This window comes from Pteropus medius, unplaced genomic scaffold (assembly GCF_902729225.1).
Source record: "Pteropus medius unplaced genomic scaffold, Ma_sr-lr_union100, whole genome shotgun sequence".
Classification (NCBI taxonomy): Eukaryota; Metazoa; Chordata; class Mammalia; order Chiroptera; family Pteropodidae; genus Pteropus; species Pteropus medius.
In genome coordinates this window covers 12,390,135-12,403,608 of record NW_024347791.1, presented here as the reverse complement: position 1 = coordinate 12,403,608, position 13,474 = coordinate 12,390,135, and the positions used below count along the sequence as shown (strand labels likewise).

Here is a 13,474-nt window from a genome sequence, read left to right as displayed (position 1 = left end):
CTGACAGGTGTGGTCAAAGAGGAAAGAGAAAGGATTCAAATTTAAAAGCAAACCAGATCAACACAGCACATTAAAAGACACTTAGCAGGACAAAAAGTATTTCTCACTATTCTAAAAGCACCCTTGTCATTTAATCCAAGACCAAGGAAAGCCCATGAAAGTAGAAAGCAGTTTGTGAAGCAACACCAAGCGAGGCTCAGACATCTGTCTGACTTGCGCAAGCTCTCCCTGAAGTAAACAACCCAGGTGAACAGGTAAGGTGGTTGCCTTTATCTGAATCACTGCGAAGGAGGAACTGTGACATTAACCTTGTACTACTTGGGAGACATTTCATTTGCCAGGTTTACTGTCACCAGGAGGGAAAAGTATTTCAAATGGAAGGCAGTGACCCTGTAAGGGTCATCATCAATCACCTGGGGTCAAAGACCTTCCCAATTGTCAGAAGAGGCAGGGGGTGAGGGAAAGGGAGCAGAGAAAAGATCAAAAGGCCTTTGATGGCGGTTATCTATTACACAATAGGACCTGCAAAGTGGAACTTCTCTGGAGTTTGAAACCTAGTTTCTAAGGTGAGAGGTTTCAAAAGGTTCCCCCACCCCCACCCCCTTTAACTTCGGTGCTTAAGATGAAGACTGGAATCACCAGATGGCAGAAGAGGCCTAGAGGCACAGGTTCACCGGCCGTGTGCTTCAAAGTCTGTCTCTGCAGAGGACTAAATACTATTCTTGTTCTTCTAGAGCAAGAACAGGTAGGAGAAAGGAGGGAAGACCCCTCTAGCTTTGTAGTTGCCAACTGGCAAAGGGCTCAGCTTGAACTGCCTTGCAATGCTGTATTTTAGGTGATGCAAATACACTTGCTTTTCTCTTTGTAGAAGGCAATCACAAAGAGAGAGGCTGGGAAGGAAAGTCAGGTCTCTTTAGGCCAATGCTGACAGAAAGTAGTCGGAGCCTCTGTGTTCTTCTATCAGTGACGACATACTCTTTGCTACTGTTGACCGTGCTTGATGAATGGACCTGAGATGATTAAAGGAGCAGCTGGTCCAGAAGGCCTACCTGGCTAGAGTGATATGTGAATCAACTCCATGGGGTGCAGAGTCAGAGAAGGAGCAACTTCAATGCAGAGAAGGAGCAACTTCAATGCAGAAAGAAGCAGTAAAGGAGGGCTCCACGGAACCCTTGGTTATTCACTCGATAGACTTTCTTATGGTATAGTCAAGAGGAATCACTAATCCCAGTAGGCCCTGTCCTGTCCCTAGGACGCCTGTCCCTATTAGCCGGTGAATGGAGTTATTTTAAGACACAAACAATAGGATACTTTTGAAAACGCAGTGAAGATGTTCATAAACATAATTATTTTAAGAAATAAAACATGCTTCACAGCAATATAAATGGCTTTCAGATTATGGGCTGTTTTGATTAGCCATACCCTAGATGCCTGCAGCCTACTCCCATTAGCATGGATAATTGTGAATCCACTGTATTTACATTTTCACGCAGTCTCTCTAATACATTTCAGGCACTTAGATGGAAAACTAAATCTCTATTATTTCATCTTACAGGAATTTAGCACATGGCACTAACCTCTGTACAGTCCAAAGAAGCCTTCATAGCGTAGCACTTTCTTAAAACAGTCAAAGCTGTTTTTATACATAAGTTCTCCCACAAAAGAGCCAGTTGATCGTTGGTTCTGCATTCGAGTTTTTACAAGATCAATAGGATACACAGCAGTGGCTCCCACAGCTAAAATTAAATAACATCAACATTTCAGAAAGAATTAAGGTCTGTCAAAGGAAAGAGAGTTAAAGTCAAGGAGAAGGCTGGTAAAAGGAAAAAACAAATTTTGAATGTACAGATTTTAAAACTATACTAACTTAATAAACAACTGTGGCTTTTTATTCAAGTGTCTCCTGTTAAAGGATGCCTTAGACACTTAAAAAAAAAAGTACATCACTACATCCTAACCTCATTATTAACCTGTCTTCAGAAAGCCTATTTGCAGATAAATAAGAGAAAAGAGCCACTTAAAAAACACTGATCTTGTGCAGGTATGGGAAAGAAGTCCCCTTTGCTCTTCTTCCATCTCATAGGTACAGACAATAACTGGCTTACGGAGAGACTAGAGAAGGCTTTGTCCTTTAATATTTCCAATAAGATGGAAAATCAGAGAAAAAAATAAGAAAAATGAAAACTTTGCACTCATCCATGACTTACCTCCAGCAATGGAACCCAGACCAAATCTGTAGGCTGACTCTGCAACCTGTAGGAGAACTGGTCGAGATGAATCGACTGAGGCCTTCTTCTTTGTATGCACATATTTTGGAGAGCAGAAAGATGGGAGATAAAAAAGACAGAACAAAAATGAGCACATATTATTTTAAAAATTATCCGCTGGTTTCTAAATTCATGATACAACTAAAATGTCCAAGGGGAAGATAGCGTTAGAGACAGTAAGTTTTTATTAATAAAAAGTTATTATTGCTATTAATGTTTAAAATCAAATTTGAACACAATGAAAGCCATTATGTACCAAAAACTGTTATGAACCTATTTTCAAATGTTCAATTCTCATTGCTGATCAAAAAGATACAGATTTTAAAATATTAATGGGATATCATTCTTCATCAAGAATATTGGTAGGTTTTGGGCTTGTTTTTATTTGTTTGTGTGTTTGTTTTTTTTAATGACAATATCCAGCCTGGCAAGAGTTGATGAAAACAGGGCTTCTCAAATCAGGTGTTTAATCAAGTATAAACTAATAGGAAACTTAGTAATAAATACCTGAACCCTTAAAATGTATGTAACTTCTGACCTTATAGTTTTACCTATAAAGAGTTAGGTTAAAAATAATTGTGTATGTAAAAAGGATCAAGCTACAAGAATGTTAAAAAGTAGTACTGTTTGGCCTTGCAGACTCTGCTGTCCCAGAGCCATTCGCTCCCAGCAATGGTCAACTCAACCGTGTTCTTTGACATCACGGTTGATGGTGAACCCTTGGGACGTGTCTCCTACGGGCTGTTTGCAGACGAAGTTCAAAAGACAGCAGAATAATTTTGTGCTCTGAGAACTGAAGGGAAAGGATTTGGTTATAAAGGTTCCTGCTTTCACAGGATTATTTTGGGATTTATATGCCGGGGTGGTGACTTCACAAGGCATAATGGCACTGGTGGCAAGTCTATCTATGGGGAAAAATTTGATGATGAGAATTTCATCCTGAAGCATACAGGTCCTGGCATCTTGTCCATGGCAAATGCTGGACCCAACACAAACGGTTTCCAGTTTTTCATCTGCCCTGCCAAGACTGAATGGGTGGATGGGAAGCATGTGGTCTTTGGCAAGGCGAAGAGGCATGAATACTGTGGAGGCCCTGGAGCACTTTGGGTCCAGGAATGATGAAGACCAGCAAGAAGATCACCATTGTTAACTGTGGACAACGCTAATAAGTTTGACTTGTTTTATTTTAACCATCAGACCATTCCTTCTGCAGCTCATGAGAGCACCCCTCATCCCAGCTGCTCGAACACCCTATAATCTCTGCTCTTGCTGGGTTCTTTGGGTTCCGGGTTTTCCTTGTCCCTCCAAATCCAGCTGAGTTGCAGAGTTAAGTTTATGTTTATGAAATAAATGCTAAACAAACAAACAAGAAAAGCAGTACTATTTTATAACAGCAAAAACTCTGACAGTAACCTAAATGTCCAATAATAGAGGACTGGTTAAATATAATACTATAGCCTTAAAACTAAATAGTATGTCACAAAAATGATATAGCAAAATAATATTTGTTATTAAAAATGTTCATATAGTATAAGTGAAAACAGGTTAAAAATATGGTGGGTACATAGGTATTTGTAATATGATTCTCTTTACCTTTTAAAATATTTGAAATCTTTCACAATCTTTAAAAAACAATGTTGAAGACTGTGCAATGTTATTTTTATTAAAACTATTTGTGGGTATATATATGCATATAAAAATAATACTAACATTTGGCTACCCTACCATCAAGAGATATTAAAAATGTTTACAGTGGCTACAACTAGGTAGTTATATTATTGTTACTTTTTCCTCTTTTTTGGTCCATCTTTTCTAAAGTCATATTTTGGGCCAGTCATTGGTTGCATTTCTCTATCTACATGAATAAAATTGTAATTTTATGTCTATATAGAGTTGTCAAATGAGGGTGGCATGAAGCTTAATAAATACCTGTTGAATGAATAAAAACATTCAACAAAATTTGCTTTTTCAAAAGCTGTAATAATTAAAATCAATGAACAATGAAAATAATTACCAACCCCAGCTAACAACCCACTGAATTTTAGCTGTTGTCAATGTAATACAATTGTTAATACAATGAGATAATTTGGAATCTCCTTTCAAGTCATTTCACTGAAAATAGCTTTACACAGAAATACACATCTTTAAGAATGTAAAACATTTCTTCTGCAAATTGCATGGGGTGTTTCCAATTCCATTCCTATATCGATGGACATCAATAGTAACTTCATTTTGCCAGATATATCCACGAGAAAGGCACTGTTTTATTTATATGAATATAGATATGCAACACAGATGAACAAACAAAACAAAAAGTCTCATAGAAACAAAGAACAAACTGATGATGATTGCCAAGAGTGGGGAGTTTGGGATGGGTGGAGAGATGGGTGAAAAAGGTGAGGGGGAATATGGTCCAAAACAGTGTAATAACTACAGGGCAGTGGATGGTTTCTAGACTTCCTGTGGTGAGCATTCTGTAAGACACATAAATGCAAAGTCGCTACATTGTACACCTGAAACTAATATGATACTGTATGTCACCTATAATTTTAAAAAGACAAAAAATATGCAATACTTAGAAAGGTTCTGACATAAAATCACAAGTGAAAATACTTTGAAAATAATGAGGGGAGGGTGGCTACCACTATCACTAACTCATCATTTAAAAGATGAAATAAATGAAACCCCAGACTTTTATTTAACTTTTCTGAAGCTAGAAATGTAGCATGCTCACGAAGAGACAAGAATGATTCCCACTCCTATACTATTTTGTCGAGGATAAATGTCAGCACTGAGCCTACCAGGTGGATTCACCTCCATTGCTTGAGTCTTTCTATGTTGTCTGGCCCATTGGGGTTCACAAAGTAAAGAATATTCCGGGTAAGGGCACTGTGAATTGCTCTAAAGCTTTAAGAGGCAGCCAATCATTTCCCACTGTAAATCTCATCAATCTCCTCTAACCCTTTCATGGCCAGTGTCACCAAGCACCCATCACAAACTTTCAAAAGCTTCAGAGGGCATAAAGGAAAAATCGTGGGATACCACTATCAAATTGGGGAGGGGGGGGAATCTGGAAAAAAAAAATCCTTGCTTTTTTTAACCCCCCAATTTCTATAACAACTAGTAGCACAGAGATACTTGTAAGCAGTGTTTTAAAATCAAAGGGAGGGTGGAGCGACGCTGCTTCCACCTCTGCACGTGATTATACAGCTCTCTCCTGCTCTCGCGGAAATCGGCTTCCTCTTTTAACGACGGCCAGCTGGTCTTCCAGAGGTGCCTGGTTTAGGATTTACTGAGCACACACCCACCACTTTGAGTTACACGCTGCACACAAAACTCGCCGCTGCATTTGGGTGGGGAGGAGCTGGAAGGAGGGGGTCCTGGCTCGAGGCCTGCCAGTCCTAAAAATGTAGCCCGCATCAACCCATTGTGGTCAAACTGGCGTCTCTGTTCAGACCCAGAGCTCCAAGCCAGAAACTGTTAAGTCTCACAGGATTCAGAGATGACTGTGCCTTAAAGGAGGTATTTTTCTAAAACGACGCTCATCTGTGAGTGGATTTATTTTACAAACATCACGTGAGGACAGCCTGTGCTACAAAGGCTTTGATTCTCATCCTGATCTATAGAAAGTTGAGCGAGAGTTAAAACGAGGAGGTCCCATGTCTTAAGTTTCTGACTGCCACAACTGCGAGAGATTGGCTTCTGTTAACCATAAAATAAAATTTAGCATTCCTCAAATTGTTTCCACATAACTTATGAATCCTTTCACAGAGAAAATAGATCTAAAAACCTTCAAACTATGACTCCAGACTAAACAAAATTATCTCATTTTGATATTCAGAAAAACGGAAGGCATGGCAGTGAGACGAGGAGCTGACAAAGTACCTCCTTGCGGAAAAGAGACGGCTTTCATTTAGCAATGTGCCACTTTGCTGGGACAGCGACACCGAAAGAGAACTCCTGCCCTGCAACTCTCAGCTCAGATTTAGGGAAAACGAAGGGATCTTTTGCCTATTTTTGGAGGGCTAGGCTTCCAATGAGGTTAGGACGTCACCTCATCCAGAACAAGCAAAAATGTTAGCTATCCGTTAATCAGAACATCTCTAAGCCATTTCTTTTTAGCCTTTTGAAATTGTCTAGATTTTTGATGCAAAATGGAAAAACGGTAGGTCAGATACCAGTGCCAGAAAGGCAACTGCAAGTGAAAAAGATTTGGGGGTTCCCCAACTAAAGAAACAGCAGGAAGCAAGTTTGCTTTTTCTGCCCACCTGCCTCTGGGCCTCAGCCAAGTTGAAGGGCAGAGTTTCCTCTTCCAGAGGAGCAATTCGTTCAATGTCTGCTAAGGTCATACGTCTGGAAGGAAGGAAGGAAAAACAACAACAACAACAACAAAAACAAACAAGCATAAGCAACAACAAAATACAAGTTTATTAAAATTTACATTATGGCATTTTAAAACAATCCCTTATTTCCCATATTTCAGAGTCATCTTTCATTTGGCTTTTTTTTTTCTCCCAGTTCACTGCCCTCCTCCTACCCCCACCTCCTAACCTCCTTTTATTAAGCTAATTAAAAAAAAAGAAAAAGGCCAACTTACCCCCGTGGCTCATATAAATCTGCTAACTGAAACAAGATGTCAACTTCCATGGGTGTAACCTGACCAAATTTCTGAGCTGCCAGAACAAACTCCTCTGTATGGAAAAAGAGTTAAAAGGGGAAAGATTCGAAAAGGGAATAGTCACTAAATGCAGCATTAACTCAAGGCACTGGAATGAGTGAACATCATACAATTTAATTATTATCAGTCGTAGAATTCAAGTCAATCCAAATAGAGTAAGAGCTTTTGCACGTCTTCTGGAAAGAGTGTGCAGATGAGTCTCTCTAACATTTGACTTTAAAAGCTTGGTGTCATCTGAAGGCTTTGATAAATGACATGGAATGTTATTCAAATTATAGGTCAGGGAAAGCTAGGAAGCAGATATGAAATATGCACGGGTCCCAGGAGGTTACATTAACGAAGCTGTGGAATTCCTAAGGGAATTTTCTGTTTTTTTTTAAAAAAAAATCCCATCAAAATGCTAATATCTTGTTCCTAGACTATAGATCAACCTACATTGTCATCAGTATAACTTTATGGAATTCCTCATGCACTTCTGAAGGTGACTTACGAGGCTGCTAATTTTGCTCAGGTTCTAGCAAGATTTGAAAACATTTAAGAAACTTTAGATGGTTCCGTCACCGAAAGACTATCTTTGGTTTATAAAAAACTTGCTAAAGATTGTTTTTGTTTATAAAAAACTTGGTTTATAAAAAACTTGCTAAAGATTGTTTTTGTTTATAAAAAACTTGGTTTATAAAAAACTTGCTGAAGATTGTTTTTGTTTTGTTTGCTTTTGTCTGATTAAACGATGGAGAACACACATATGCCATAGAGTTAATAGGTGTCAATGGAATAGAAAAATCTACACTATGACCTCTTGGGTTTTAGTTTTCATCCTAATGATAATACACCAAGATACTTGCAGGTAAAAATTCAGATTTATTCCCACTCACCTTTAGTCACCTCTACATCTTTCTTGTTGCCAGCCAGAGTGCTGTAGATCTTTCTAATGAGTTCCATGTTGTTAAGGAGTGAATTAAATCCATTAAAATAGGAGAAACTAACTTGATGGGATGTGGCACCTCCAGCAGCCTCAAATAAGTTGAAAATAAGAGAAGAGAAAATAAAAACAAAGGATTTAAAGAATGAAGAAGTACATATATTAAATGCTAGTTTTGGAAGTAACCAGGAATGCATGTATAAGAAGAAATAGCCATAAGTGTTTTTCTTTCACATTAAAAAAAGCTATATATGATTTTTGGAAGTAACTGCAAGTAATCATGACCAGAACTTGTACTCTACACACAGAACCCTAGAAAACTAAATAAATGCATGTGTAGGGTTATAACAACAGGACCAGTAGTAATTTACAGAGTTCAAATTTCCACTGGAAATGTTTTATAAGTTTGTTTATATCATCTAATGAGCAATTCTTAAAGGCTTAGACATGCAAAACTATATTACACACATGTGTGTGCTTATACATGCAAAACTATATTATACAAACACAAACATTCTATAAAAAGCGGTCAATCTAGCATTAATGTCATGATTTGTCATGCTACTTATAACTAGCAATAAATAATCATTTAAGTACAGACTTTACATTGGTGAGATTTTTTCTAGCAAACAAGCATATTATGGTAAAATTATGAGATGTCATATGCTTTGATGGGGGTGAAGACTGGTCAGAATTCTGATAGTCGAAATTTGTAATTTCTTCACAGGGGACAAGGGAAGTAGACAGCATGTCCATTATGAATGGAACTTCAGTTTAGGGTTTCAAATTCTATCCTTCCCTAACAAGGCAAAATGTTTTTATTAGGAAAGCACTTCTTTATAAAGTAACAACCACATAAATCTTCACTTAGTAATCATTTAGAATAGCTGACATGAGAGGTTAGAATGGAGTAGGGAAGGGGGGGGGCCAAGGAAAGGAGCTAGATTAACACAGTGCCAGAATGGAAAGGCCTTGTCAGAATGCCACATTTCCAAAAAGAGGCACCAGGAAAAAAAAAAGGAAAAAATTAAAACCTAGCCTAAGCTCCTGCCTATGGTAAGCATTGTGAGAAACCCAGATGATGGTGAAAACACTCAAAAAATCTTCTCCCTGGGATGGACAAAAGGCTAGTTACCACTGCATAATGGTTTCCAAATCTGAGTGATCATCAGAATTATCTAGGAAGCTTCAGAAATTATATCCTAGGGCCTGAACACCTGTAGATGGTGAATCGGTAGGCCTGGAAGGAACCTTAGAACCTGTGTTTTTTATAATTATCCCCAGTGATTCTTAAGCTCCATGATCAAAGCTTGGGAACCACCACCACAGAATGTTCTAGGATACCCTCAGGAGGCAAGGAGTGGCTGGACATCCACTGGGATGGAAGCTCCATGACATAGGACAGAGGACTCTGCCCATCACGTGTACCACTGCCACTTCAGCACACATGTTGAATCAACAAGTAAATCGAGGGTTTAGAATTTCTGTTTTGTTGACCTTTCAACTATATCTGTATGTACTATTTTTTAAAAAATTTATCACCTTGAAAAACAGATAAAAGCAAAGATTAGCATTTGGCATACTTCAAAATATAAAGCAAAATTAATACATGATCACAAATTTGTTTTTCCTTTAAAAAAAAAAAAAGCTAATACATTTCTTTAAGATATTCCATATTATCCAGATAGCAAATAAACCTATCCACTAAGACTAGCCAAAATATACTGTGTCTGTAAGTTTGGTAATGTATGTGATCACATTAAAAATGTCAGTGTTTTAAACAGAACAATCTCTACATAATATGCAAGAATTATTCTTACAATACCTTATTTACTGAGCTCATGCCAGGTACAATAAACTACTTCATTAGGGAAAGTTACAACTTACAGCTACTAGACATTCTTCTACAAAAGGTGTCAAGACATGGGGGCGGATGGTGACCATGATGTCTCGGAAATCAATGGCTGTGACTTTTCCAGTCCTGGCATTGTCCCTTTGCACAAAGGCTTGCTTTGCATGCTCCAATTGTATTTCCTACAAATAAAGAAGGTAAATAATTTGTTCCTCAATTACTACAAATGACCGCTCAATTTTCAATTAGGGTGAAGAAATGTAGATTATATCTTGGTTTAACAAACTCCACCTATTTGTTAAAAAGAACCCTCAAGCTAGTTTCTCCTTCCAAAGAGAGAGCTTTGCTCGGACCAGTGAACAGGTCTTGAAGAAGTGCATTCCTTAAATCTCCTCCTGCGAAAACCAAATCGCTTCCATGCTCTGCTGGAGTCCAAGGACACCAATGAAAACTGGAATGAGCCTAGTTTACTAGGCTCAAAGATCTGGCCAAACCCAGCTTAAGTGATGCAGATGATCAAAGGAGAAACACTCACAAGGATGTTCTCTCTCTCCAAAGAAGAGAGGAAAATTCTTAATGGCAACCTGGTATACAAAGGTGTGCTGTAACCACAAATTGGAATGTGCTATTCTTCTTGACACTATTGGTCTTTTAGGCAGGTTAAGCCTTTGTTATAGGGGTTCTTCCATGCATTCCCCACTCTCTCACTTCCCATTAGATGTCAGTATCCCCTTCGCCCCAAGGCCATGACTCCAAATGTCTCCAGAGAGGGCCATGTGTTCCAATTGAGGACCACTGCTCCAGAATTAGGAATTAGATGGTACGTGGGTCAGAGGTGGCAAAACTGGGGTAGAGTGCCATATGATCTAAAAACAGGAACCCCAATCGTAGATTTGTTGCTAGTCCCAGGGGATAAGTGTATGCACAAAATAAAACATAGCCTCCCATCAAAAGCCATTATGTACCACGTGGAAGCATCCTTTCTGCAGAGAGCGCTTCATTACCTTCTTCATGACACTATTCATTTCCCAAATGACCCCTTAGACTGAGAGCTAATCTCTATGGAATTACAAAACATCACTGATATGGCTCTCAAGGACTTCCAATTAAAGAAAAAGAAGCTTTATTAGATGATATAGAGGAATTAATTTTTTAAAACTGGTGAGATAATGAATTATGGCTGTATAAAAACTAATTGTCCTTATGAACTAGTGCAAAGTGAAGTATGGGAGAAATGAACATGAGTCTGGTAATGCTTTAAAGTATTCTACCTCCCTTCTCTTCCCCCGGAAAGGTGGGGAGGTGAAAAATACTGATAAAATACTGATAATAACTGAAACTGGATAATGAGAACATGGTGGGTCATTATACTTTTCTCTCTACTTTTGTGAAGTTTGAAAGTGTCTACAAAAAAAATTTGAAAAGACAAAACAATGGTAAGAATCAGAATTCTTATCCTATTCAAAAGCTTCTCAGTTATAGCTTCTTCTAGTTTCGATTCAGCTTGTCCCTCCTAAAACTCTCTTCTGGTGCCTTTTCCATTCACGCCTTAAATTAGGGGCATCTGTCAGCCCTCTGTCCTTAGACTATTCTTTCAGGTCAAGACCTCCCCATCCAGGGCCTCAAAGACTTCTTAGAAGGCTTGACTCCCAGATCCAAATCTCTCACTCCCATTTGCTGGACCAGAATTTCTAACTACTTAGAGAACATATCCACGTGGGCATCCTGTAGAAGCCATAATATTACATATCATTAAACTTACTGTTATATGTACCCCACCCAGCCCTCGAAACTAGCCCCTCTCCTATGTTCAAAGCTTCATTATTGGCATGTTGTTTTTCTGGTCACCCAACCTAGGCATCTGTCTGTTTTAATTCTTCAAGCTTCTTTTTCCCCAGAGTAAACCAGAACTTTTGAAAGTTCACCCAAATGCATCTTCTCCTTTTTACTCCTGATGCCACTGTTTCCAGCCCTCCTTAGACCATGCCTGAATGGCCACCATGGGCCCAGCTGTCAGTCTGGTGCTTCCCTCTCACCTCTGCAGTCCATTTTGTACACATCAACAGCTGCCTTTAAGCATCTCAGGTCTGACCTCAATCCCTGTCTGCAGAAACCTTCAACAGCCTTTCATCATAAAGGTCCATCTCCAAAGCAGAGCACTCGAGACCCTACAAGGAGCTGCTCTCCATCTTGCCTCCAGCGCCTCATGGCCAGCCCTGCCAGCCCTTCCACACATCTGGCATTTGTCTACATTCTTTCCTCCATCCAGCAAAAACTATACATGGCCTTTTTCTCTAGCTCCTGAAATCCTACCACTTCCTCCAGGCTGAGTTCAAATGCTACCTCTTAGGTAAATATAATTAGGCCCCCTAACTGAAAATTAATAATCACTTGGTCCCCTGCTTACACTTCAATGATAAAACTTGTCTTATTCCATCTTACATGCCTCTCTTTCTCTCTACCTTGCCAGGGAAAAAAGACTATGCCCTGTTCATCCGTTATGGTGTAGGCAGAATGCTTTAGATAGAGTAGGTACTCAACAAACCGTAGACATAATCTTCAGTGACAGGTATTCTAGTTCTCTGTACAAGTGCCTCTGTTTTAAGAGGAAGGCAGAAACCAGCTGTTCAACACCCTATAATGAAGAATGACCATAGTATGTATTCAGGTGAAAGTAAATGAACATGAACTCCCTTGAATTGCCAGATCTACTGCTAAAATAAAGCTAGCTAAGCCGAGATCACTCTCAATAATAGTAGAAGGTGTGTTGAGTTATTTACCATTTTCCCTAGTTTATAACTCAGATAGAGTCTTAAGGATCCTGAAACCATTATACTAAAAATGGCATCGCTTTCCCCATCTACCCTATCTCCTCAGAAAGCAGGAAGCCAGAACACTAAGACTAACCTGCCCAGAATGTCAAATTGGGAAACAGACACCAGAGTGGGGGTTGATGCTCACACCGCAAGACAGGGGTGCATTTGTAATGATGATGGGTCACTACACATTTCTGTGCCTACACTTGCACGAGTAAATATTAGCAGTGATCCCTCAATCATGCAACAAGAAGGACTTTTGACTCTAATGATGAACAACTTAAACAGCTTTTAACCCTAATGATGAACAACTTCCAACAGCTCTTAAAGATCGGGGACATTATAAATAAAAATGAAAAATAAGGAGCTAGATCTACGTAGTTGTCTAAATAATAGGATAGAGTGAAAATACTTAACTAAGTGCTTCCCCAAACTTAAAAGTAGCTTACTAAAGATGTGGGCTACCTTCTGAAGAACACTTATGTTGTGCCTGTTTCTTGTTCTGGGTGAAGAAATGAAACTATTACCTCAATTAATACAACCACCATTGTAATAGCATTTAGTGAGCATATATTATGTGTCACTCTGTTCTAAAGCACGTTATAGTAATCAACTCATTTAATGCCCACGGCAACCCTACAAAGTTAGTACAAAAGTCTCTCATCTACATTGAATATGTTCCAAGACTCCCAGTGGATGCCTGAAACCATGGATAGTACCGAACTCTCTCTCTCTATTTTTCCTGTACATACCTAGGATAGTTTAATTTATAAATTAGGCACTGCAAGAGAGTAATAATAAAATAGAACAATTATCACAATATATTGTAATAAAAGTTATGTGAATGTGGTATGTGTGTATCTCTCTCTCAAAATATCTTTTTGTATTGTACTCACTCTACTTATGATGTGTGATGATAAAACGCCTTATTAAGTAGAG

At 38.8% G+C, this 13,474-nt stretch overlaps 1 protein-coding gene and 1 pseudogene across 5 annotated transcripts in view; one reads left to right on the top strand and one right to left on the bottom strand.

Moving 5' to 3' along the window:
* Positions 1 to 13,474, bottom strand: part of SLC25A13 (solute carrier family 25 member 13) — a 165,371-nt gene that overhangs the window by 62,541 nt on the left and 89,356 nt on the right. For 3 of the 5 annotated variants that reach the window (XM_039878040.1, XM_039878043.1, XM_039878042.1), the window contains 6 exons: positions 9,755 to 9,901; positions 7,821 to 7,959; positions 6,865 to 6,958; positions 6,536 to 6,620; positions 2,208 to 2,295; positions 1,578 to 1,736 (listed from right to left, as the gene is read on the bottom strand). In XM_039878040.1, the coding sequence (XP_039733974.1) occupies positions 1,578 to 1,736; positions 2,208 to 2,295; positions 6,536 to 6,620; positions 6,865 to 6,958; positions 7,821 to 7,959; positions 9,755 to 9,901 (712 nt within the window). The remainder of the gene's footprint in view (positions 1 to 1,577; positions 1,737 to 2,207; positions 2,296 to 6,535; positions 6,621 to 6,864; positions 6,959 to 7,820; positions 7,960 to 9,754; positions 9,902 to 13,474) is intronic. The other 2 variants (XM_039878041.1, XM_039878044.1) reach the window with 1 other exon arrangement.
* On the top strand, positions 2,940 to 3,611 carry LOC120614999 (peptidyl-prolyl cis-trans isomerase A-like; annotated as a pseudogene).